The 26,077-nt window shown below is 39.9% G+C and overlaps 2 protein-coding genes across 2 annotated transcripts; both read left to right on the top strand.

The window, feature by feature from the left end:
• Positions 1-1,490: 1,490 nt before the first annotated feature.
• ZNF624 (zinc finger protein 624) lies at positions 1,491-14,112 on the top strand. Its single transcript, XM_043473518.1, has 6 exons — positions 1,491-1,570; positions 4,693-4,780; positions 6,725-6,790; positions 8,608-8,734; positions 9,737-9,832; positions 11,687-14,112. Exons 2-6 carry the CDS (start codon positions 4,748-4,750, stop codon positions 13,909-13,911), a joined length of 2,547 nt encoding a protein of 848 aa, XP_043329453.1. The 5' UTR covers positions 1,491-1,570; positions 4,693-4,747; the 3' UTR covers positions 13,912-14,112.
• An 816-nt stretch (positions 14,113-14,928) lies between these two features.
• Positions 14,929-18,820, top strand: LOC122444851 (transcription elongation factor A protein-like 4). Its single transcript, XM_043473532.1, has one exon. It carries the CDS (start codon positions 16,114-16,116, stop codon positions 16,756-16,758), a length of 645 nt encoding a protein of 214 aa, XP_043329467.1. The 5' UTR covers positions 14,929-16,113; the 3' UTR covers positions 16,759-18,820.
• The last annotated feature ends 7,257 nt before the right edge of the window (positions 18,821-26,077 follow it).

Below are 26,077 nucleotides of genomic sequence, written 5' to 3'. Positions count from 1 at the left end.
AATATCTCCACATAATTCAGGAAACTGATTGCATTTCTAATTGTTAAACTGGGCTTAATAACCTCTATCCTAGAGAAGGTGAAAGAGCCAAGGAAGATTATTCCTACCAAGTGGTGCTCAGGCCAAGTACATCCCTCACTTAGGAGTGATGGGGAGACCAGGGAGGGAAGGACTTCATATAAAAAGTACAATTAAAACTAAGCTAAATACCTTGTTGGGCCAGACACAGAATAATCCATACATACTAAAATGCACACATTTATAACACACGGGATGCTAATCTGTGGGGTTGAAAACTAGATGATCCTTAGCTTTGGCAGGACAGAATGGGTAGTGTTTATGGAGGTCGAGGAGAGGAGCCTCTGAGTTGCTAGTTTTATTCTATTTTCTTACACTGTGTTGTAGTTACAAAGGTGTGGTCACTTTGTAATAAGTCACTGAGCAGTAGAGTTATGATTTCTGTCCTTTGTGCTGTATGTTATACTTCAAATAATGCACTTGAATACATTTTGTAATTAAGGTAAATAATACAAAGTATAATAAGAGTTTGCAATCTTATTTCCATTTCATGGAAAACAGTCACCAGAAGGACTCCAAGATTAAGTACCGTGGGCCCAGGGTTCAAGCCCTGGTCGGGGAGCTAAGATGCCAGAAACTGTTGGGGGAAAAGTGGGCGGGGGGCTGGGGGGGATGGTATTAGAGTTAACAGTCTCACCATTGAGGGAAGCTGCCCGAGAAACCTTGAGGATTCTATGTGACCCAGTGTGGAAATATGGCCTTTGGGCATCAAAACCCGTGGAAGTGAGGCAAAGAAAAGAAAACGTGCTTTAAATAATGTCAACGTTTATTATTAGGATGGGCCAAGGAAAAATTCAAAGATCCAGAAATTAAAATGAAGGCATGATATTTCGACCAAGAAACTGAATGAGGCAGATACAGGTGGACACGCAATACCCAATTCCCCCACCCCTAACCCTCAACCCCCGCGCGCGTCTGGGGCTTTAATTAGTTGCATGAAGCTTCCCTTGTGGCTCAGATGGTAGTCTGCCTGCCATGCAGGAAACCTAGTTTCCATCCCTGAGTTGGGAATCCCCTGGTGGAGGACATGGCAACCCACTCCAGTATTCTTGCCTAGAGAATCCCATGGACAGGGGAGCCTGTTAGGCTAGTCCATGGGGTCGCAAGAGTCTGACATGACAGCGACTCACACACTCTGTTCTCTCAGTGGCTTTATTTCTTTAGTCAAATGGAAGTGCTCAGAGGCAAGGGCTGTGTCATTCTTTGTATCACTAGTTTTAGTGCTCGACACACAGTCGTGATGTTTCAATCTGACCAAACTCCTTAGGTCCACAAACTGCCTACGATGTGGACCTTCTTAGGTCCACAAACTCCCGCACCAAAGCAGAGAGGAGATGCAAGAGCAGGGCGGCGGCGCGGAGGATTCTGGGCACCGTGGTCCCCGCCGGCTGCGCAGGCGCACTGCCGTCCGCGGTCGCTCCCGCCGCCGGCGCCATTGCTGGAAGCCCTCACGCCCTGCTCTGAGAGCGCCTTGTCCTCAGGCGGCCGCCAGGTACTAGTTGCCCTGGCGCCCGGCCGGGTCCCCCTCACCCCCCCGCCTCGGCGCTCCGCTCCAGGCGGCATCGGGGGCGGAGCCGCTTCCGGTGGGGCCTCGGGCCTGGAGCTGACCCGCCCACCTCAGAGGCGGCCGGGGTCGGGCTACCTCAGAAGGCAGCGGCCTGGAGGCTCTGGGAGAGGGAGCCGGGCTGGGCGGGGGCGTGGCTGGACCCTGCCCTCTTCCCGGGGCCACGCCTGGACTGAGGAAGACGGGGCCGAGAAGGGCGTTGAGGGGAGCGGACGGGTTGGAGGAAGGAGAATCTCTCCGTCCTGGGTTTGGCAGTGTAGAGGGACTGGGGTTCGATAGCGGGAACCTGACAGGTGTCCCCCTCCTGCCTTTGGGAAGCGGAGGCAGCTTTTCCTGCCGGCGCAACTTCCAAATACGCAGCACAGGTTTTTTGTGTGTTTGTTATTGTTGCTGGGGCAACTTAAGTTCAGTTTAGTCGCTCAGTCGTCTCCGACTCTTTGCGACCCCATGGACTGCAGCACGCCAGGCCTCCCTGTCCATCACCAACTCTCGGAGCTTACTTAAACTTGGAGGACCTTAGTTCCCCGACCAGAGCTTGACCTGGGCCAGGGTAGTGAAAGCCCGGAGTTCTAACCACTGGATCCCAGAGAATTCCCAGAATGCAGTATTATTAACTCTAGTCTTGGTGCTGTGCGTTGCAGCCCTGGTTGCTTATTTTATTTTATTTATTTATTTTTTTGGCCGTTCCATGCAACTTGTAGGATCTTAGTTCCCCAACCAGGGTTGGAACCCGTACCCCTGCATTGGAAGTGCTGTGTCTTAATCACTGGATCGCCAGGGAAGTCCCTTGGACTTACTTATTTTGTACCTGGAAGTTTGTACCTTTTGACCACCTTCACCAACTTCGCAGCTGCCAACCCCCCCCCCCCCACTCCCCCAAACCATCAATCTATTCTCTGTATCTGGCAGTCTAGGGTGTTTTGTTTTGTTTTTAGATTCCACATTTAAGTGAGATCCTATGGTACCTAATTCACTTAGACTTAATATTTTTGTGTGGTGTAAGTTAGTAGTCCAGTTTCATGCTTTTGCAAGTCACTGTCTAGTTTTCCCAACACTATTTTTTGAAGAGACTGTTCTTTCCCTGTTGTATATTCTTGGCTCCTTTGTTGTAATTAATTGCCCATTTATGTGTGGGTTTAATTCTGTGCTCTGTTCTTTTCCATTAATCTGCATCTTTCCCAATATCATGCTGTTTTCATTACTATAGCTTAGTAACATAGTTTGAAATCAGGAAGCATGGTACCTCCAGCCATGTTGTTATTTCTCAAACTTGCTTTGGCAGTTTGGGATCTTTTGTGGTTCTATACAAATTTTAGTATTATTTGTCTCAATTCTGTGAAAAACGCCTTGGGAATTTTGATGGATTTTGAATCGAATCTATAGATTAAGTAGTATGGACATTTTTAACAACAATAATTCTTCCAGGCTTTGAGCATGGAACGTCTTTCCACTTAATGACTTCAAGTTTTCAACGTAAGCAGGTCTATCACTTTCTTGGTTAAATTTATTCCTAAGTATTTCTTTTTTAAGCAATTGTAAATGAGATTGATTCTTAAATTTCTCTGTGGTAGTTCATTATTAGTGTATAGACACACAACAGACTTTTTTTAAAGTTGGTTTATTATTTTGGCTCTGCTGGATCTTCATTGCTGTGCGAGCTTTTCTCTAGTGTGGTGAGCAGGGTCTACTCTCTGGTTGTGGGGCACAGGCATCTGACTGTGGTGGCTTCTCGTTGCAGAGCACAGGCTCCAGGGCTCTCGGGCTTCAGTAGTTGTGGCTCCCCGGCTCTAGAAGACAGGCTTAGTAGTTGTGGCACACAGGCTTAGTTTGTCTGTGACATGTGGCATCTTCCTGGATCAGGAATCAAACCCATGTCTCGTGCATTGGCAGGTGATTCTTTACCACTGAGCCACCAGGGAAGTCTCGGATGTGGATTGTTAGTGGAAGTATATTATACATATAAAGGAGGGACAGATTCACCATAATTCAGCATAGATCCCTTTGGGCCTCCAAAGCTCTGCAGAGTGGTAAGAATGTCAAACTGCCTGGGAAGCTCTTATTCAAAAGTAGAATTTCACAAGATATGGAAAGATCAATTCTCTCTGTGCTACTGCCCTTTTATATGCTTTGCAGCATCATTCCACAACTATGCACTTGTTAAGAGAATGTTTTCAAACCTCAAGCTCTTGTTTTCAAACCAAACTCAACATCAACAAGGCCATATCTTTAACCAAAGACAAAAAGCAGAATCAGTGCCTTGGGTATCTGAACAAGATCTCTGCCACTTTGCTTCTCCACAATGTAAAGCCTTTATTAGGCATATAACATTTTCAGTATAAGAGGACTACTGCTCAGTGCTTTGTGTACTGGATTCCACTTTGTCTTATATCATTACTACTATCCTGCTCCTTATTGTTTGGTTTTGCCTGATATAGAAAGGATAGATAAAAGATCTATTTAAATGTGAGATTGAGAGAGGCATGTCAAGGTTTCTAATATCTTTTAAGTTTGGAGTTGTGGTGTTCTCTTTACATGAAGCTGAGGTCTGTGAAACTGTTAGCAAATTGACTCTTCACAGGAAAGACAGGAAAAAAGAGGTTATTAGATTATTTCAGTGTTAGGTGAGGAGGTGATTGTGGCAAGGAAAGATTGAATTGTTTTCTTTCACAGCACACAGCAAGTTGATGTAATGGAAAAAGTGTGGGCATTATAATTAGATTGATTTGGAATCCTACACGGCATTGTGTAAAATGGTTCTAAGCCTCAATTTTCTCATACGTGAAATGGGAATGTAGTTTCCATTGGATGATGTGAAGGTCATTGAGAAAGTAGTTTAAAAGCTGCTTGTACCATGTTTGATCTGCTAGCTGTGACTGCATTTAGTAGTATTAAGAGCTACACTAGTAAGAATAGTATTCCTTCACTGATATTGGGGGTTAACTTGTAATTTTTAGAGAGGTCATACTTACTTGTAATGTCAAGATTTCACCTTAGTACATCTGAGATTTCCAAGGCAAGATTGGTTTTCATGGCTTATTTCTCTTTCTTAGATTTGTCTTTGCAGGACTCCCTTTTTCCAGAGAGGGGAACCCAGAGGAAGAGATTATGGCTGCTGTAGTTTTTTCAGTTGGACCTCTGGTAAGTTGGGGAAACCTCCTCTGATCTGACCTGTTGTCCTGGTTTGAGAGCACGCCTACTTTTCCCAAAGTTGCGTGACTTCTCTACCTCACCCATACCCCTTTTGGTAACTGAATCAAATTGTTTGATCCATGAAAACTGGGTTCATCATAGTAAAGTTTGTAATCTATAGGGAGATTCACTATGCATATTAAAACAAATATCAAGACACCAGATCTTGGAAACAATATGTGCACGATCTTGAGATATGATAGGAAGTCTGGGAAATTTACTTATGATGTTAACTTTGTATTGTTCCCAGGAAATTTCAGTTATTTATGCGATAGTAGAATGGAGTATTTTCCAATTGGAAAATTTTGTTTAGGAAACTTTGAAAAAAGAATATATGTACACATATGCATACATACACATACCTTAATTCATAGGGACTGTTCCCCTTGTGCCCACTCTTAGTGTTCTCCTCTTTTCTACCCATTAAGAAGTGATCAAGCTTAATAGATGACATGGAGAGAAAGAAGATGTTTAAGACACAGTGCTTGGCTGTAGGGAGCTTACAGTCTCACTGAGGTAAGGTTTACAAAAGAAACAGTTACATAATTTATTTAGGTGAATGATAGTTGTTGAGCAGTATGATAAAGTTGATGAGTGCTATGTAAGAAAAGAAATGGTATATTAGTATGGGCTAAATCGGTCATGGAAAGCTCAGGAAGATGGTTAGATTTAAGCTGTGACCCAATTACAAGTGGATTTAAATGGTCATAAATTAATTGTGAGGGTACTTCAGATGAGAAGGCAAGGTTCTGAGGCAGAGAACAGTTTGATTCAAGATAGATATTTGAGAAAGGACTGAAATTTAGATGTTTAAGCTGAATCTTTTCATGTTTCTCTGAAGACATTTAAGTGTATATATGCATGTGTGTGTGTTAGGGTGTGTTTGAGGTGGGTAGTAATGTGATTAAAGCTGTGTTTTAGAAGTGACTTTTTTAAATAGGAGAGACAGAAGGAAAGTAGTCCAAATACAATTTGTTATAGTAATGATTCATAATAACCTGTAGTGGTGATCTTTTATTCTTGATAGCAAGAATATATAACATGTAAATAGTCCTTAAGACAAATCCTTGAAAAGATAAAATGAAAATCAAAGTGTTTCACTTTATTAGTAGATCTAAAGTATTTGTCTAGTATAGGCCTGATCAAACCCATCTCTAATTATCAGAAGTTGAGCTCAAATCATCACTGATTTTCTGGAAGCTGAATATTTGTATTTTTAACGTGAGAACTTGAAAGGAAAGAACTAAGATGACATTTTTCTCAATGAAATTTAAAAATAGTTCTGTTACCCTTAATTTTTAAAAATGGCACAAGATCCAAAATCAGTAAGTACTACTAGAAGGTATAGTAAAATTTCATTTAATTTATAAAGTCAGGTCCTTATAGGCATACAGTGTCTTAAGGTTTGGAAGAAAACAATGTTGTGAGAGGTCCCTGAAATATTTCCTGAATGAGTACGGAGACATGCCCTCCAACCTCCAGCATGGTAATGATTCTCCAACTGTAGAAAACAGATGGTGTTAGTCGCATTTGAATATTATTCTTGAGTAAGATAGATAATTTCTGAGAAGCAAACTTCATCCTCATAGGAAAAAGAATTATGTGGCATCTAAGACCCCTTATATGTTTATTTTTGTTTTGATAGGTTATTTGTTAAAGCCTTTAAAATCTATACAGTTATATCTTTCTCAGTCTTGTGTGTGTCATTGTCTCAAACAAAATGAAAGAAAGTTATGATTGGATGTTGCTATGGACCTTAATTTCATCCCTAAATAAAACAGTAAAAGAGGTGTATATACACCACATCTGTGGTGGACTGGTGGTGCTTGTTGAGGCTGTGCTGTATGTAACAGGTAGTGAGTCATGGAGTGATCTTATCCTGTGTCCCGTCAGAGTCCTCAAGTTTTCCAGCCAGAGGAAGATCTTCACCTTCAGGCAGAAGAGCCAGAATTGGTAAAGGTAACACTTGGCATTGTATCTTAAGGGGAATGAAGTGACAGCTCCTCTTTTACTGCCCTAATTCTTAATGTTCCAATGCCATGGCAGGTTCACCATGTATACCATCTTGCTTGATCGGTGTGGTAACCCCAGGGCTAGTAGCATCAGTTTGACAGATTTCGTTTCTGTTAGTGATGGCAGCCCTAACTTGACAGGTGGTCATGTTATAATTCCTAATGAAAAAGTAGCCTGTGTCGCATACTTCACTTCTTGCCTACAGAGTTTCAATCATCTGATTCCATCTTATTACTGTGCAAACTGGATGTTTGCATAGGAAAAGAAGGGCAAGGGTTGATTCTTTCTCTTTATTTACCAGTCTCCAGGAATCCTCCAAAGTTGATCAATGAGTATCCTTTTAGTTTTATAATGAAATAATAATTTTAAATATATTGGATATTTTTGAAATCACAGTTATTGTTCTTATTGATGCTCAAGTCTTCCCATCTTTGGCTAGTGGGAACCTCTTTAAGTTTTCTCCAATGTCTTAGATATTATCCTGGTAGTCTTTTAGAGTTTCCTTGCTTTTAATTATGACAGAAAGTTCCAGGTCCTTGTTTCATTTAGTGGGATCTGTAGAGGTCACAGTCTAAACTGCACAGAAGTACCTTTTTGGTTATCATTTCTAGACCTTTTCAGTGGACAAAGCTAGGAAGTATGATGAGATATTTTCCTTAAACTATTTTGTGAGTTTATACCAATATTTCCAATTCAGTTTTGAATCTCTGGAGTTTATACATAATCTCATTGATATTGAATCTATATGTTCTTTCTCCCATGGCAGATTTATTAGCTCTGAATGATACCAGTATTCTAATTTGCTTTATCCAACACTGCACACACAATGTGGGTAAATGCTGTGGCTCGGATGGTAAAGAATCTGCCTGCAATGCAGAAGACCTGGGTTTGATCCCTGGGTAGGGAAGATTACCCTGGAGTAGGAAATGGCAGCCCACTCCAGTATTCGTGCTGAGGAATTCCATGGACAGAGGAACCTGGCGGGCTACAGTACATGGGGTGGCAAAAGAATCAGACATGACTGAGCAACTAACACACACACAACAGTTACAAAATAGCTTAGCATTTCCATCACTGCCACCAGCAGTAGGATTATTTACTGAAAATGTGCTGTTTTTTACAGTTCTTTGTCTCCTCAGAATATATCTCTCAAGATATATACAGAAAAATTACTGTGTTTTAAAGATGCTCAAAATAGTTCCTCTCTAATGAATATGTATGCTACCAGTTGATTTCATTTTACTTTTAATTTTTAGGAATTGCTTTTTTAAATTTAGTTTTTCTTTTATAATAATATAAAGTATTTGTATGGATCAAAAGTCAAATCTACAAGGCAGGAAATATTCAAGGAAATCTAGCATCTGTTCTAGTTCTCTTCACTCTATTTCCTCCTTCCTCTAATAGGTAACCATTAAAACAATGTTATAGCTCATTCTTTGATTTTTTTTTTTACAAGACGCATATACATATATTTTATAACCAGACCAAAAAAGCTCCTCAAGGTCCCATGATTTCTTATTTTTCTTTCTCAGACAGCTTATAATATTCTATAACTACAATCTGAATGATAACCTATGTATTTTATTAAGCCATATTTTATAGAATAGAACTGAAAAAAAGTTGATAATATACATAAGGCAGGATTTTGAGGAAGGAAACATTTGGGTGGAAACTGCTAGTTTTCTTCCCCAGTTTTGTATGTATTAATCTACCTAATAGGTCTAACTGTACAGTCCCCTGAGGGATCTCTGTATTTATTTCAGGAATCAGTGACATTTAAAGATGTGGCTGTAGACTTCACATTGGAAGAGTGGAGGTTGATGGACCCTACGCAGAGGGACCTGCACAAGGACGTGATGCTAGAGAATTACAGGAATCTTGTCTCCTTGGGTAAGGATAAGCTCTGTGCTTATGTACCTGCCACTGGACCAGTTTTACTGAAGATAATAGATTCTCTAAAATACTCAACTGGATTTTGGGTTAGAATTTAAGCATTAAAATCTCAGTCTTAGGGGCATATTGTTAAGAGTTATACTGTCTCTTGCTCTTAACTTAATGGTCTGCCAATTGTACAGTAAGAAATACGTACTTCATTGTAATCTTGGAGAGTGTTGACAGTCCCTCCGATTGAGGACTAAAGTTTTTTCCAGTCATTTCCAGAGTAAGAGTTATCAGTGCCTCTAGAAAGAATGAACAAATTTGTTTATTTTCTTTCTAAACAGATTATTTCCAAACCTAGGATTATAGTCTAGAGCTTCTTTGAGGTCCCTTTGTAATTCTCTACCACACTGCTATACAGTAGGATGTTCTCCTGTGATGGGAATTTGCTGGATCTGTGCTGTCCAGTATGACAGGCAGTAGATACTGTGGCTACTGAGAACTTGAAATCTGGCTAGTAAAATGAAAAATTGAATTTTAAATTGTATATAATTTTAACTAATTTAAATTCACAGTTAAATAGCCATAGGTGGCTCTTGGCAGCTGCCTTGGACAGCGCAGCTCTAGAACTTCTCATAGCCACTCCACACAGGAAATAAAAGAGCGGTTGACCCTGGTTCTTGCTCATGCTGCTGCTGCTACTAAGTCACTTCAGTCATGTCCGACTCTGTGCGACCCCATAGACGGCAGCCCACCAGGCTCCCCCATCCCTGGGATTCTCTAGGCGAGAACACTGGAGTGGGTTGCCATTTCCTTCTCCAGAGCATGAAAGTGAAAAGTGAAAGTGAAGTCGCTCAGTCATGTCCTACTGTTAGCGACCTCATGGACTGCAGCCTACCAGGCTCCTCTGTCCATGGGATTTTCCAGGCAAGAGTACTGGAGTGGGGTGCCATTGCCTTCTCCGGGTTCTTGCTCATAGGCACAATCAAATCCTATTCATTTTTCTCTGAGCAGGGCTTGCAATTTCCAAACCAGACATGATATCTCATTTGGAGGATGGAAAAGGACCATGGGTGGTAGTGAGAGAAATTTCAAGAACCCCCTTTTCAGGTGAGTTAATAAGAAACTGGAGGATGAGATTTATTTAAAGTCAGTGGGTCATGGATGGAGCAGAATATTTGAAATTCTGGGTGGTATCTTTGTTCAAAGCTGTCTCAGAGGAAAAGATTCTCCCCATCTCGTCCTCTCTCCTTACATCTCCCTCCTTCCTTTTCTCCCTCTCTCCCTTTTTCTCTCCTTTTCTCTCTCCCTCATCTCTGCCCTGTACTTGTAGTCCCCGTCCCATCCTATTTTATTTTCTTGGGAACATGATTTTCATAATTGTTCTTTCATTTCTTCTTCACTCTTTCAATTCTCTCCTCTCCAGTTAACTTTATATTTTTCTCATTTGTTTAACTATTATGTATCTGATATCTCTTCTTTCATTTTCCTGAAAGTACTTTCTTAAGGATCATCACTGATTTCTTTTAAGCTAAACCTGTTGACTGATTATTTAACTTTCTTCACTTACAAGCCTGCTGAACCCCCCTCCACTCTTTCAGGATCTTAACTTATTGAGAATATGAACAATAAATCAGTTGAGAATCAAAATACAGTATTTACCTATTTAACCAATATTTACCCTTTTAACTAAGATTATTTTTCTTCTACTTAAAGAACACCTTTCAATACTCTCTTTTATTCAGATATGCTGGTGTCATATTCTCTCCATTTTTCTTTTTCCCTAAAAAAAAAATCCTGTCACCTTAATTCATTTAGATATTTAAATCATCTGGGTTTTAGTCCTTGGGTTCTAGAGTGGTCTTTTTTTGGTGACCCTGAATTCAGACCTTTGTCCTACCCTGTGAATTCATTGAAAGTTCTACTTAACTTGAGTTTTAAAATCATCAAACCATTTCTTTTGTCATAAAACCATTTTACTAACCACAGATTTTGATTCCATTTTTTCTTAAATTTAGATGTGATTACTTGGAAATAAATTAAAAATTTTCAAGAAGTTTGAAAGTGTTTTAAAAAGTAAAATATTAAGTTTGCATATACAAATAAATTATAAGACCACCACCACCCAGTATAATTGTTTAAGAAAAGTTTGAAACTGTGAGAAATTTTCTTAAGACCCATAAAAAGGTTGCAGAACTACTCTTGATAAAAGTAATTGTCGTTATTTGTAATATTCAGAACTATATTAATTTTGACTAGTTCAGCCTACTTTCTGAAAAATCAGTGTCTTCCATAAATGTTCCATTAAAAAGATACAGAAAAGAATATTTTTTAAAAAATAACATATGTATGTATAACTGAATCAGTTTGCTGCACAGCAGTATACTTTGTATACATTATACATTGTATAATAAATCAACTGAACTTAAATAGATAAATACAATTTTTTTAATCTACTAAATTGAGAGCAAAAAAAAAAAAAAAAGATACATCTGAAGACTTGACGAAGCTATTCTGACAAGGAAATGTCAGAAAAAGCCCTCGCAGAAAAGCTAGTGAACAAATAATGAGAACAAGTGGAAAGTATTGTTGGGGGTGAATGTCTGGTTTGTGGAGTAAATGGGAATCAAGGAAGTAGTTAACAGCTTTTCAAGAAGCTCTCTAAAGAATTTGACTCTAAAAGGAATGAGAAAAAGAAGAAATATTTGAGAAACTTGGACTGTAGAAGGGTTACCAGGAATGAATTTTTTTTAGTAGGAAGAAAACTCCTGAATTACTGCTATGGTTCTTTGCTCAATCAGCCACACTTAACCCTACCTCCTTCTTCATAGAAAACAAGGCCAATTTGCAAGTGGTTAAAAACATATGTTCATTATCAACTCAAGCTTCCCTTTTGTTATGCTGTTAGTACAATCTCCTCAACCTGAAATAGGAGTCATTTGATTTTTCTTTTTTTCCTCCCAGAGTTGGAGACCAAACCTACAACCAAGAATACTATACCAACAGAAGATTTTTCTAAAAAACATTTATCACAGGAGGCCATTGTAGAGAAACTCACAGAGAATGGTCTATGGGACCCTGGAATGGGAGGATTATGGAAATGGGGTGACAGGATACTGAGACTGCAGTATAGTCAGCAGAGTCCTGTGGGCCAAAGAACAGTTAAACACAAGGAAATCCCCACTATTCAGAAAGGCTTTGAGTTTGGATCTCCTCTTCTTCCAGAACCAGAAGTTATCGCAGAAGAACCCCATGGCAAATACCAAACACATGATGGAAGTTTTACAGAGGGTTTAGATTTGATCACAGATACCCATCTGAGAAAGGAAGTTTGCAAGGATACAGAAGGCAACAAAGTCATAAGCCCGGCCTCAGAACTCACTTTAGGGAAAAAACCCAATAATAAAGAAAAGCCCTATAAATGTAGTACATGTGAAAAGGCCTTCCGTTATAGGTCATTACTCATTCAACATCAGAGAACTCACACTAAAGAAAAACCTTATGAATGTAATGAATGTGGGAAAATGTTCAGCCAGCCTTCTTATCTTAGTCAACATAAAAAAATTCACAGTGGAGAAAAACCCTATAAATGTAGTGAATGTGGAAAGGCTTTCATTGCTTCTTCATCACTTATGGTGCATCAGAGAATTCATACTAAGGAGAAACCTTATCAATGCAATGTCTGTGGAAAATCTTTTAGCCAGTGTGCACGCCTTAATCAACACCAGAGAATTCAAACTGGAGAGAAGCCCTATAAATGTAGTGAATGCGGGAAAGCTTTTAGTGATAAATCAAAACTTGCAAGACATCAGGAAACTCACAATGGAGAGAAACCCTACAAATGTAATGATTGTGGGAAAGCCTTTAGGAATAAGTCATATCTTAGTGTACATCAGAAGACCCATACTGAAGAGAAACCATATAAATGCAATGAGTGTGGGAAATCTTTCAAGAATACCACAATCTTTAATGTTCATCAGAGAATTCATACTGGAGAGAAGCCCTTTAGGTGTAATGAATGTGGAAAAGCCTACAGAAGTAATTCCAGTCTTATTGTACATATCCGAACTCACACTGGGGAAAAACCCTATGAATGTAATGAATGTGGGAAAGCATTCAATCGTATAGCAAATTTCACAGAACATCAGAGGATTCATACTGGAGAAAAACCCTATAAATGTAATGAATGTGGGAAAGCATTCATTAATTATTCATGCCTTAGTGTACACCACAGGATGCATACAGGAGAGAAACCTTATAAGTGTAATGAATGTGGAAAGGCCTTCATGCGTTCTTCATCTCTAATTATACATCAGCGAATTCATACTGAGGAGAAACCTTATCTCTGTAATGAATGTGGGGAATCTTTCAGAATAAAATCACACTTAACTGTACATCAGAGGATTCATACTGGTGAGAAACCATATAAATGTACTGACTGTGAGAGGGCATTTACCAAAATGGTAAATCTCAAGGAGCACCAGAAAATTCACACCGGTGTGAAACCCTACACATGCTACAACTGTGGAAAATGCTTCAGAACTAAGTCATACCTTATTGTACATCAGAGGACCCACACTGGAGAAAAACCATATAAATGTAATGAATGTGAGAAAGCTTTCACTAATACATCACAGCTTACTGTGCATCAGAGAAGGCATACTGGAGAGAAACCCTATAAATGTAATGAATGTGGGAAAGTTTTCACAAGTAACTCAGGCTTTAATACCCATCAAAGGACACATACCGGGGAGAAGCCATTTAAATGTAATGACTGTGGCAAAGCATTTAGCCAGATGGTACACGTTACAGAACATCAGAAAATCCATAGTGGAGAGAAACCCTATAAATGTGATGTCTGTGGAAAAGCCTTCAGGAGGGGTTCATACCTTACAGTTCATTGGAGGACACATACTGGAGAAAAACCCTACTCATGTAAGGAATGCGGGAAAGGTTGTATTACTCTATCACAGCTAACTCTGCACCAGAGAATTCATACCGGGGAGAGGCCCTATAGATGTGAAGAATGTGGAAAAGCCTTCAGAACTAACTCAGACTTTATTGTGCATCTGAGGATGCACACTGGAGAAAAACCCTATAAATGTAGTGAATGTGGAAAAGCCTTTAGGAGTAGCTCCAGCCTTACTGTACATCAAAGAACACATCAGAGAGAAATTCAGTTAATATAGAGAACAGCAAATCATCATTCAGACAGTAATAAGAATCTTATAAACTATACATTTTATGAATGTGGGAAAACATCCAGGAGCAATTCACCAGAAAATACACACTGAAGAGATGCTTTATAAGAATGTAGAAAAGCAGTTGGTCATCTTAAATCTTAGAAATTATAAGAAAATTCATAATAAAAGGGGCATGTGAAAGCCATCATCCAAATTTCATATTTTATTCATTTAACAAGTTGTCTTCAATGATTTGCTTATATATATTATATATTATTATATATATTTTTTATATATTCCTATTGGCTTGTCTATATTATGAATCTGGAGGTGCTCTTAATGTATTTGAGATATTAATCTTTTCTCACATGTGTTCCACATGTTTTTCTTAACCTAATATTTGTCTTTGTATTTTTTATATAGTAAAAGATTGTAAGTCTTTAATTTTTTATAGTAAAACATCTTTTCCTTTTTATATTCCTGATTTACTCAGTTAAAAGGACCCATGTAATCCCCAGGTTATATAGAACCTCTTAAATTTGTTTCTAAGATTTTTATAATTTTATTCTTTACACTGAGGTTTGGACTAGATGGCTGTTCATAGAAAAACAACTCCAAATGCATTAACCTATGACAATATTATGAACCTAAATAAACAGTACTCGGGGAAGTGCATATTAAAACAACCCATGAGATGTTACTTCCACTTCATGGAGTTGGCAAAAATTAAGAGATGTTTTGCTAGTGGAGTTTGATAAACCATATACTCATACAAGATAGTTATATCAACTTATATTTCCACTTGCAATCCAGCTATATACTTTTTAGATTTTTAAGTAAAAGTTTAAAAGCATTTTGACCCAGCACTCTCACTTTGAGAATTTGCTGCACAGAAATAGTAGCATCAGTGCAAAAGTATATGCATAAATAAGGATGTTTGTTAAAGTATTATTTGTAGAGACAGAGATGAAACCCAACTGGAGACAAAGTGAATGCCAATGAATTGGGGAATGGGTGAATTAACCTATATAGCCATACCATGGAACAACATGAGAGTAATTTTTTTTTGAGAGTAATTTTTAAAATGAGGTATATTTACACTAGTTGACTAAAAGGTGTTTCCACAATTTTTTGGTAAGTAATTGCTTTATTACAGAGATGTATATGTACAAAATTTCATTTTTGTTAAAGTAATGATCACATGCATTTGTGTGTATATGTGTGCATGTGATTAGATGAGCATGGAAACAGGTAACAAGAATATACACCAAGCTGTTAATATTGGTTACCTCAAAGGGAGGGAGAAAAGGAGAAGCATGAGATAAGTGCGGGGAAAGACTGGGATAACAGAAAAATGTAAATGCAATGTATATGGTATAAAACTATGTATTTGTGTAAACATGTGATAACCATGAATGAAGGGATGGTCTCCAAAAAGTTAATGACATTCATTTCAGATTTTTTTGAGAATCCAGTGTTTTTTTGTTTGTTTTACCTTTCTGTGTTTTTCCATATTTTTCAGTTTTTCTTTCCAGTGAGCATGTAATATTTATGTAAACATTGAAAACCTATTTTTTTGTGAAGCTAATTTTTTTTTTTTTCCTGTGGGCACCTGTCATGTCCCAGGAATTACCCTGGATGCTGAATATTCCTTGGCAGGGCAGGAGTGGTCATGGATCTTAAGAGCTTGGGAACTGGTTTGGATGCTGCCTAAATTCCAAAGAAATTATCCAGTGTTTCACCACCACCCCTCACTCTCTCAGTTTCATTTGGAGGAGGTAATAGAAATTTCAGGTAGATGCAAAGTATATCCAAGAATATCTGGAACTTGTGTCCAGGTTATAGACCAGAAGGCTTGCAAGCCTCAGGACAAGTTCCACTTTCAACATGGCACCAAAGGAGATCACAGTGGTGAAAAGGTCTGTGTACAGCTCCACACAGCACTGCATTACTGGAGTATAGAGAGGGAAACAGCCAAGGACTCCCAAGTTCATTTTAAAGTATTAGAGGGCCCAGAAGTGGGCACCGGTCCAGGTACTGGCCCTCCCTTGGTGCTGTCGGGCCCGGAGCCGTCTGCAAGCCCCTAGTTGTTGCTCCTGGTTCTTTCAGGTCTACGTGTCTGTTGTTCCCAGCTCTCTACTGGCCTATAGAAAGAGGAGGAACCTGTCCAGAATCCCCGCAGGACAGGAAAAGGAGGGGACACTCAACATGGAAAAACTCTGCAGTGAAAATGAAGCAAAGCCTGAGAACCAAGGCAAGATGGAAAACGAACAGCCACTGGATGCAGGAAAACCAGGAGCAGCTTCTACTAAGGAAGACAAAGAAATGTTAGAAAACAAGGGAAGGACAGATCACAAGGGAAAGACAGATAAGGTAGTATTAAAGGTTAAGGAAAGGCCAGAGAATGAGACAAAGCCAAAAAAAGGAAACCCAGAGAGCCAAGGAAAGCCAGTGAGTGAGGAAAAAGCAAAAGAAAGAAAAGCAGAGAGTGAGGGGAAGCCAGAGAGTGAAGGAAAGCCAGTGAGTGAGGGAAAACCAAAAGAAGACAAGCCAGCCAGCGAACCAAGGGAACTAAGGGCTGGAGGAAAGCGCCCAGCTGGGGAGGATGTACCCAGGAAGGCCAAAAGAAAAACCAACAAGGGGCTGGCTCAGTGTCTCAAGGAATACAAGGAGGCCATACATGGTATGCATTTGAGCAATGAAGAGATGATAAGAGAATTTGATGAGATGGCCAGGGTAGAGGATGAGGTGAAGAAAACCAGACAGAAATTGGGGGGGTTTATGTGGATGCAAAAAAAGTTTACAGGACCCCTTCCACCCATGGGGCCCACAGGAACTCAGGGGTGGCTGTAGGGCCCCGCAAAGGGGCTTTGAAGACATTCCTTTTGTGTAGTGCCTCTGGCAGGCATTTCCCAGGCCTTGTGCTTTATTTAAACTTATGCTAATCCTATACTTTAGGTGTCGCTCTCATTATTCAACTGCAGCCCTCTGTTTCAGTAGCAGATTTTCATCCATTGCATGAAAAAATGTTTATGGTGCATTGTAAAATTAAAAACAAAAATAGTTTTCAGAACCATATATATGGCATCAGTCCATTTTTTGTAAAACTACAAAGATACTTTACTAGTGATCCATGTACAGGAAAAACTGAAAACTGTCTACTAAAAATCAACAGTGGTTAAAAAAATAAAGTATTAGAAATACTTTCCAATACTTAGTATTGGAAATACTAAGAGAGTCCTGCAGTCAAAATGGGAACCCAGAGGCTGTAATCCTGGTCCCAGAAGGCCCTAACAGACCATGGACCTAACCCCTGAAAAGGACAAGGCATGTAGGGCAACACTTTAATGGAGACTGAAGGAAAGTCAGATTTCCTCCCACAATGTTGTGAAGGGGATCTCGGGTGAGTGATGGGAACTGTCTCCCTAAAATGAATTTGACATTGTGGTTAAAATGACTATTTTGATTGAATTTTAATAGTGAAATGTATTAACTATTACTAGATGTGTCTTCTTTGGACAAAACGTACCACTTTCTGATTGGAAAGTTTTGAGGGTCTAACCCTGAAATACTACCCTTAAGAAACAATATTGTCAAACAGTCTGCATGACATGATACCAACTCTGTTGGCTGTTCCTCTCTGCCTTCAAACCCTCATCACATCTATACCCCATCTGCCTTACCTCCCCAGGAAAAGAGCAAAGCAGTATGGTCAGCAGGTTAAAGTGACATTAGAACTGAAAGGTGTCCTTCGGACTTGGGGGCACAGATAATTCAGGGCACCTTTACTAGAGCAGTTCCATGAACTGGAAGGTGCCAGAGCCTGGTTCCAGGGTGTAGTGTTATCATGTTAGAGGTTTAATCTGCATCACCTTACGCTCTACTGATGTTGAGTCTGTTTCTAGGTGTTTACTGGCTTCTTGAATATCCTCTCTTGAGAAGTGCCATTTAAGACTTTCTCCCATTTTTGAATTGATAACTCTTTCTGGTTATTTGCAGGTTATTAGAATGTCTTTCTATATTATAGATATAGTTTTCTTTCAGTTTGTGTCTGCATGGTGTGTTAGGCAGAATTCTAAATTGCTCACTAAACTTCTGGCCCCTGGTATGCAAGAGGTTCCCAGTTACTCGGTCAAAGACTAATCTAGGTACTTTTGTGAAGGGATTTTGCAAATATAACTGAAGTCCCAAATCAGTTGACTCAGAATAATGAAATTACCCTCAGTGGGCCAGACCAAATCAGTTGAGATCTTAAGAAGTGTGGGGCTCCTCCTAGTGAGTGAGATTGGGAATATGAGGAGGAGTCAGTGTGAGCCATGTTCTTCATTGCTGACCTTGAAGACAGAGGGGCCACATGACCAGGAATGTGCACCCTGTAGGACCTGAGAGCAGCTTGTGACTGAGCCCAGCAAGGAAACAGGAACATCAGTCCTGTAACTGCAAGGAGCTGAATTTTGCTAACAAGTTGATTTAGCTCAGAAATGGATTCTTCCTCAGCCTTCAGACAAGAATCAACCCAGCTGACTCCTTGATTTCAGCCTTTGAGACCTGAGCAGAGAACCCAACTTCACTGTGCTTGGACTCCTGACCCACAGAGCTGTGGGCTAATAAACAGTTGTTGTTTTAAGCCACTGTTTCCATTAATGCGTTATGCAGCAGTAGAAAGCAAATATACACGATATATGTCTTTCTCCTATTTTTTACTTTTAACCTAATCTGTGTCCTTATATTTACAGTATGTCTCCTGTAAGCAGCATCCATTTAGGGTCTTTATCTAGTCTGACAATCTCTGTAGTTTAATTGTTGAGTGTAATCCATTTTAATTTCATGTAATTACTCATTGGGTGTAATTCTGCTTGTATTACCTTGTTTCTTCCGTTTCTCCTTTCTTGCTTTTCTTTGTATTAATTAAATATGCTTCATTATTTCATATTCCACTCTATGCAACTTAATTATACATTTAGTTATTATTTCGGTTGTTACCCTAGAGCAGCAGGACTATTTTCATAATCTAAGGCGTTATTTACCTTTCTCATTCTCATTTTTCATACTCATTTTCTCATGAGTATAGATTACTGTTTTTCAGAAGTTGCATGGCATGAGATATTGCGAAATATTTAACGCAAAAGAAGATCTCAGAATTCAGCCGTCTTCTGTTGAGCCATTGTTACTGAGTGAACTGTGTCCCTTACCCCTCAAATTCATGTGCTGAGACCCTGACTCCCAAGTGCCCAGGAATGTCTGCTTTGGGACATAGGCCCTTTAAAGAGGTGATAAGTTAAAAGCCGCCTTTCCACAAGGAGGCTTTCCTTGTGGCTCAGATGGTAGAGTCCACCTGCAATGCAGGAGACCCGGGTTCGATCCCTGGGTCCAGAAGATCCCCTGGAGGAGGGCATGGCAGTCCACTCCAGTATTCTTGCCTGGAGAAGCTCATGGACAGAGAAGCCTGGTGGGCTACAGTCCATGGGGTCACATTGAGTCAAACATGACTGAGCGACTAACATACAAGTTAAAAGGAGGCTGTTAGGATGGCTCCTAAATACAGTCTGACTGGTGTCCTTATGAGAAGAGGAAACATGGATGGACAGAGAGTCCACCAGCAGTGCACACTCAAAGGGACAACCATGTGACGAGGCCACAGGAGGGTAGCTACCAGCAAGCCAAGGAGAGGGGCCTCAGGAGAAACCAGCCTTGCAGACACCTGGCTCCTGGACTTCTTTCACCAGAACCGTGAGTAGATAAACTCCTGTCATTTAAGCCATTTTGTCTGTGGTGCTTTTGTTATAGCAGACCTCACAAACTATTCCAGTCAGGCATTAAAAGAGATTTGCAAAAAATTTCAAACACCACCACTCTTAGCACTAATTTTTTGTTTTGAAGTTTTTTTTCAAAAATATTTTTCAGTATCATATTGTAAGTTTAGTATTTTTAATAAAACAGTAAACATTTTTCCAATTTTAGTTTCAAATACAGTAAATATTGATATAATCCATAAAAATAAAAAGTCTTTGGTTTCCTTAATTTTTAAAATTTTAAGGTTGTCCTAATATTGAAACATCTGAAAAATCATTACCCCTAAAATGTCTTTGACTCATTGAAGCACTCTTGAAATTAGTATTTCAATATTTCAAAGCAATGAAAAAAAATAATGGTTTAATTCCCTTGATACTCTGCCTTTTGTTCCATTGTAGTCTTATATTTTATTTCTATCTGTTTTAAACTCCAAAAGATACCACTATCACTGTTTTAAACAGTGTTTACTCATATTTATTCATGTATTTGCCTATTCCTGTGTTCTTAGTTTTTCCCTGACTTTCCTCATTCTAACTGGATCATGTTCCCTTTGCCTGGTTATCAGAGCATCCAGTGGCTTATCTCAGCTTTTGTCTTTACTGTATCTTTTTTTTTTTTTTTTTGTATATTTACTTTGCATTCATTTAGGTAGGGTGTTTTCATTGGGATAAGGATTCTAGTCTTGGCATTTGCTTTTCATTACAGCTAGTTTGGGGGATCTTTTTCATAACCTAAAATAAAATGGCATTCCACTGTCTCTCACTGTGGTCCAGGTCTCTCTTAAAGCTTCGTCTATCTCCCACCTTTCTTCTTTGTGTGCATCAAACTGTACACCTCCACTGTCTTAATCTGCTAATAAACCCACAGTTTGAATTTTTAACTTTAGTTAGATTTTCTTTATTTCTGGAATTGTCATCCTGTCTTTATGTGGATTCTAGGTATCTGCTCAAATTCTCCATTCTTTTTTCATGAATATATTAATAATATTTATTTCAAGTCCTGGACAGTTAACTACAGTAGCTACACTTTGGAACCTACTCCTATGTCTGTTGTTTTTCTTGCCATCTAGTCAGCTGTTATCTTTTTTTTTTCTTTTAATGGAGAATATTTGCTTTATATAATTTTTTAATACACCTACTAAATATTAGTACAATATTTCATTTGATGCCAGCTATTGTAAGTATAAAAATTGCAGAGATCCCTGGTTTATCTTCCTCTAGAGAGGATCAGGTTTTATTTTAACAGAGTACTAGTGGATCACATTAAAGTTGGTCTGTCTCGGTTTTGTCCTTGCTCTAGAGCATGGTTCTCCTAGAGTCTCAGTGCAAGCTCCAAGGCATTTACCAAGCCCGTCTCACTTGGTAGAGCTTGATCTTGAACTGTAATCTCTATCTTCCTTGTACTGTGCCAGCTGCTGAAATCAGCTCATCCATTTAACCTCTCCTAACCTCACTTTCCCAGGTGGCTTCCCCGGTGGCTCAGAGAGTAAAGAATCTGCCTGCAATGCAGGAGAACTGAATTCAATTCCTTGGCTGGGAAGATCCCCTGGAGAAGGAAATGGCAACCGACTCCAGTATTCTTGCCTGGAAAATCCCATGGACAGAGGAGCCTGGCGGGCTACAGTCCATGGGGTCGCAAAAAGTCAGACACAACTGAGCGACTAACACACACACACAGTCTCACCTTTAAAAGGTGCTGCTTTTTACAGGGTTTCTCTTGTTTCACAGCTTGGAAGTCAGCTAAAGGTTTGAGGGGAAATAACTGTAAACCTTTCTCCTCTAGGATATTACCCCTTTGTCTTCCAGCGACACCCCTAAACTCTGACAGTAAGAGCAAAATTTTCTCCCTGGGCTCCATAAACAGAGGAAAAGCCAGGTAAATGTAAGCCCAGCTCCTACACTTCATTTCTATCCAAGATCTAAGTTGATGTCCATCAGCTTCTGTTTAGTTGCTCAGTGCTGACAACACAAGCTTAAATTTTGAAGCCCTGGTGGCAGAGACGGAAGCTCTGTGTATACGCCCATCGTCCCAGGCTGCCCCTTCCCAAGGCTTGTTCACTTTCTATAACTGCTGACTGTCCAACCTTCCAGCCACAGGCTCCCCAGTGCTAGGTCCCTAATATGGTTACCACTCCACTAGGAGACCAGTCAGACACTTGGTGGCAAGTTAGTGCCACTGGATCCCTTCTGTTATGAAAACAACAGCAATTCATATGACTGAATCAACTCTCTAGCTATTTGCTTTCCTTTCCTGCTTGCAAGGTCTCAGACAAAACCACTCACTATCTTGGGACTCATAGAATGTTTGATTTATCCACATGATAACATCCACATAATAAACAAGGAGCTTTATCCTTCTTTATCCTTTATCCTTTGTCAAACTTTACAGCAGAGGAGGTTAACAGAGTGTGCATAGTCTCACAGGATCCACTAATCGTATCACCAGCCACGTCCCCAGAAGCTTCCAGGGTGATGGACACTGGATCTAGAATGGCCTGTTAAAAGGCATGCCGTAAGTGCCAGTGTAGGCCACACTTTGTAGAACAGTTAATTCAGGAAACACATTGATAGTCATTGATAGTACCTTTGAGATGTAAACTACAACTGCTGCCAGGGGACCAGGCAGCAACAAGACTGCTGCAGGGATATCTGATCCTGATCTCTAGGAAAGGGTGGGACTGTTACTGCAGTGGGGGAAGGGAGGCATATGTTTGGCACCCAGGTAATTCCCCATTGTCTTAGAGTAGCTTCTAGTACCAACTTACCCATCTTGGTGGTGAATAACGCACACAGCAGTCATAGCCTGAGGAGCACACGGCAACCAGGGCCCCAAGGATGAATGAAGGAGTCTTGCCACTGGGTGAGCCACCAGGATGAGTGCAGGTGCTGGCTGAGGTTGAGGAGGCAACAGTGAATATAAATTACAACCTTAAGACCAGCAGCAGGAGGAGAGGAGACTGTAGTTCATCCCCCTTCTTCAGGAAAACAGACCCTCCAGAATCCTGGTGTTGCCTCTCCCAAAAGTTACATGAAGTGAATCCAAGTGATGAAACAGTGGGCTGCCCAGTCCCCACTTTCAGAACTGAAGTGTTTATTCTCCACACCCTAGACATGCTGTTGGCAGGCAGTCCTGAGGTTGAGAGTCACCTCACCCCTGAAGCAGACCCGTTCCTGGGACAGCCCACATCCAATGACTAGTTGACCCAGGAGTAGAGATCTGGCCTTTCCACTTAACGCTGAGGCAGTTGTGAACTTGGAGCTCTTCATGGGGTCACTGAGTCTGCATAACAGCCGTCTCCTCTCTCTACCCAGTCCTGCTTCCTTCTCTTGTGATCCCAAAACCCTCCATGCAAAGATCCACTCAGAGTCAGCTGGGGAACCCAACCTAGGGTATTCTTCCTCCTTCCTCTCATATTTCAAAAATCTAGACTCTGCTTCTGGAAAAGAGTAGCTAAAATTGCTGCTGATTCTTCAGTGTTACAAACAATTTTAATAACCCTACAGGAAAATATCCTTAACTGTTTTCCATGGGGTCATAAAAATGGAATTTCTAGGACAAAGTGCACATATTAATAAGGCCTTTTGATACACATGCCAAATGCCTTCCAAAAGCCCTGACTCTGACCAGTTACATATGAGGGTGCCTCCTGCCCCCATATCTTTGCCAATACTGGGCAATTGCATCCTTTTTAATAATTGCTATTTTGACACTGCCTTCACCAAGTTGGAGAATTTTTGCATCCCATACAAATTGGAAAAGGAATCTCCATGTAAAATTCTTTCCATGTAAAATCTCTATACAGTCCATGGAATTCTCCAGGCAAGAATACTGGAGTGGGTAGCCATTCCCTTTTCCAGGGGATCTTTCCAACCCAGGAATTGAACCCAGGGTCTCTGGCATTGCAGGCAGATTCTTTACCAGCTGAGCTACTAGGGAAGCCCATGAAATCTCTAGAAGAATCTTCTCTTCCTCTAGAAGAAGGAAATGAGCTTTTGAGAACAGCAAAATAACTGAGGAGAGCAGGATCCCAATCTTCAAGAGAAAACTCTCAACTCCTGCCAGCCCTCTGTACCAGGGATTTCCCTGAAACCACCATGTGAGCAGAGTACCACCCTGTCACTTTAGGTGATATTTTCACCATAGAAAATCCTGACGTTCCACATCCCCAGGCAGTAGATACACCAGGAAACCCAGGTACATCCAGAAATGTGATAAGAGGATCAGTGCAACAGCAGATTCTAGACTTGAGTCTCCTGAGGAGAAAGCTGTTGTCTCCCTCACAGTGATTTCTCTGTGGGGCCAGTGCTCATGGCTTTCCAAGGCAAAAGGGAAGGAAGTTAGTGTAATCGGGCCAGAGCTTCTAAAATTTATATCCACATTGTCCAGAAAAAAAAAAAGTTAAATCAACATTCACCATAGGGGAAAATTGGTGAGCAATAATAAACAGAACAGTCAATAGAAACAAATCCAGAAATGATCCAGACCTGGAGTGAACAGTCAAAACTGCTGTGATTCATATGTTTAGAAAGCTAGAAGGAAAGAGGGTTACAACTGATTTTTAAAACATCTGGGATAGAATATTTCAAAACAATTAAAATCTGCCAGAAATCAAGTGGAAATTTTAGAACTGCAGGATAAAATATTTGAAATTCATATTACTAAACAGAAACAGACGGGCATTGAGAACAGACTTGTGGTTGCCAAAGGCAAGAGGAGTGGGAGTGTTGGATTGGGAGTCTAAGATTAGCAGATGTAAATTATTATATGGGGCTTCCCTGGTGGCTCAGCAGCAAAGAATCCACCTGTAATGGAGAAGAGACGTGTTCAGTCCCTGGAGAAGGAAATGGCAATCCATTCCAGTACTCTTGTCTCCAGTACTCTTCCATGGACAGAGGAGCCTGGTGGGCTACAGTCCATGGGGTCACAAAAGAGTTGGACACGCCTTGGTGACTAAAAACAAACAAAAACAAATAGATTACTACAACCTTCAACAATTTTTTAAAAACCGGTAAAGGGGAGAATCTGATTACTCCTGTATTTGAAAAAATCTCCATTTGGTATTTTGGTAGATTTTAACTGTACCAATCTGGTAGATAAAATTTGATATATCTATGCAATGGAATATTATTAGGCACTAAAAAAGAATGAAGTGTTGATACATACAGCAACAATGGATGAATCTTGGAAATATTATGAAAAACTATGGGAAAGTGGTTGAGTAAGCTATGCTTGCATCCACACCAGAAAGTACTGTGTAGCTATAAGAAAGAAAAGAAAGATCTCAACAAACTGTTGTGGAGTGATTTCCTTTTCGCTAAGCTAAAAAAAGCAAAATAATAATTATAGTGTGCTATCCTTTATCTAAGAAAGAAAAGGGTGTAATAGAATAAACATATACCTGCCCATTTGTGCAAAAGAATGCAGGAAGGATCAACCAGAAACTGAAAACATTAGTTACCTACAGCTGTAGTTGGTGAAGAGCTGGAAAGAAGAGGGCAATGAGTCTGGGTAATAGAGATGACAAGAGAGTGACACAGTTTTTAGTATACCCTTTCACACAGCTCTGGCACTTAGAACCATGGTAATATTTTACAAATGCCGAAGTTTAAAGAAAATAATTAAAAGTAATCAGGGAGTATGTGCCTGCATGAACCAGAAATGGAATATAAAAGTAACAACCTAACTGTACTACAGATAAATAATATAACCAGGCATGAAGGACTTGGGGAAGAGAAGAACTAATGTAAATAACTTTGCAAAACAGTATTTTGCCTGTAAAGCTAAAGGCAAAAACAAAAAGCCATACACATATAAGGTAATCCTCTTAGTAAATCTTTTCTTACAGGTGCATAGGTTAGTAATTCTGAAACACGTATATGTATGTTTGCATATGTATAATAAGTGCATATATTATGACTAATGAGAGCTGTGTTTCTCAGTGTCAGAGAAGCTTCAAAGAAAAGGAGGGTGACAGCCCATTGTAATGAGCACACCTAACAACCAGATCTTGATTTCATAAAACCATACTCCAAAAACATGAACCAGAGCTCCTTGGAGAAATGGTTTTCTGGTTAATTCCTGATGCAGGGAAACTAAAAAATAATCCTGGGATATCTTGTGTCAGAAACTAAAAAAGTGCTGATACAGGATGCAGATGTCAAAAGGCCACATAAACCAACCAGAAGGACTTGGAGCCAAAGCTGGGAGACTTTCAGAAACATTATTAAAAATGATATTCTGTGGATTAAAAGAGTTTCCCTGGTAGCTCAGATGGTAAAGAATCTGCTTGCAATGTAAGAGACCTGGGTTCAATCCCTAGGTTGGGAAGATCCACTGGGGGAATAAATGGCAACCCACTCCAGTATATTTGCCTGGGAAA

This window comes from Cervus canadensis, chromosome 1 (genome assembly GCF_019320065.1).
Source record: "Cervus canadensis isolate Bull #8, Minnesota chromosome 1, ASM1932006v1, whole genome shotgun sequence".
Classification (NCBI taxonomy): Eukaryota; Metazoa; Chordata; class Mammalia; order Artiodactyla; family Cervidae; genus Cervus; species Cervus canadensis.
This window is presented reverse-complemented; position numbering and strand designations above follow the sequence as displayed.

Excerpts from the sequence above, each read along its gene's own strand:
- ZNF624 (XM_043473518.1), top strand. The coding sequence starts at position 4,748 with ATGGCTGCTGTAGTTTTTTCAGTTGGACCTCTG. Across the intron at positions 8,735-9,736 it reads CAGGAATCTTGTCTCCTTGG|GGCTTGCAATTTCCAAACCA; the intron begins GTAAGGATAAGC and ends TTCTCTGAGCAG. Across the intron at positions 9,833-11,686 it reads TTCAAGAACCCCCTTTTCAG|AGTTGGAGACCAAACCTACA; the intron begins GTGAGTTAATAA and ends TTTTCCTCCCAG.
- LOC122444851 (XM_043473532.1), top strand. The coding sequence starts at position 16,114 with ATGGAAAAACTCTGCAGTGAAAATGAAGCAAAGCCTGAGAACCAAGGC.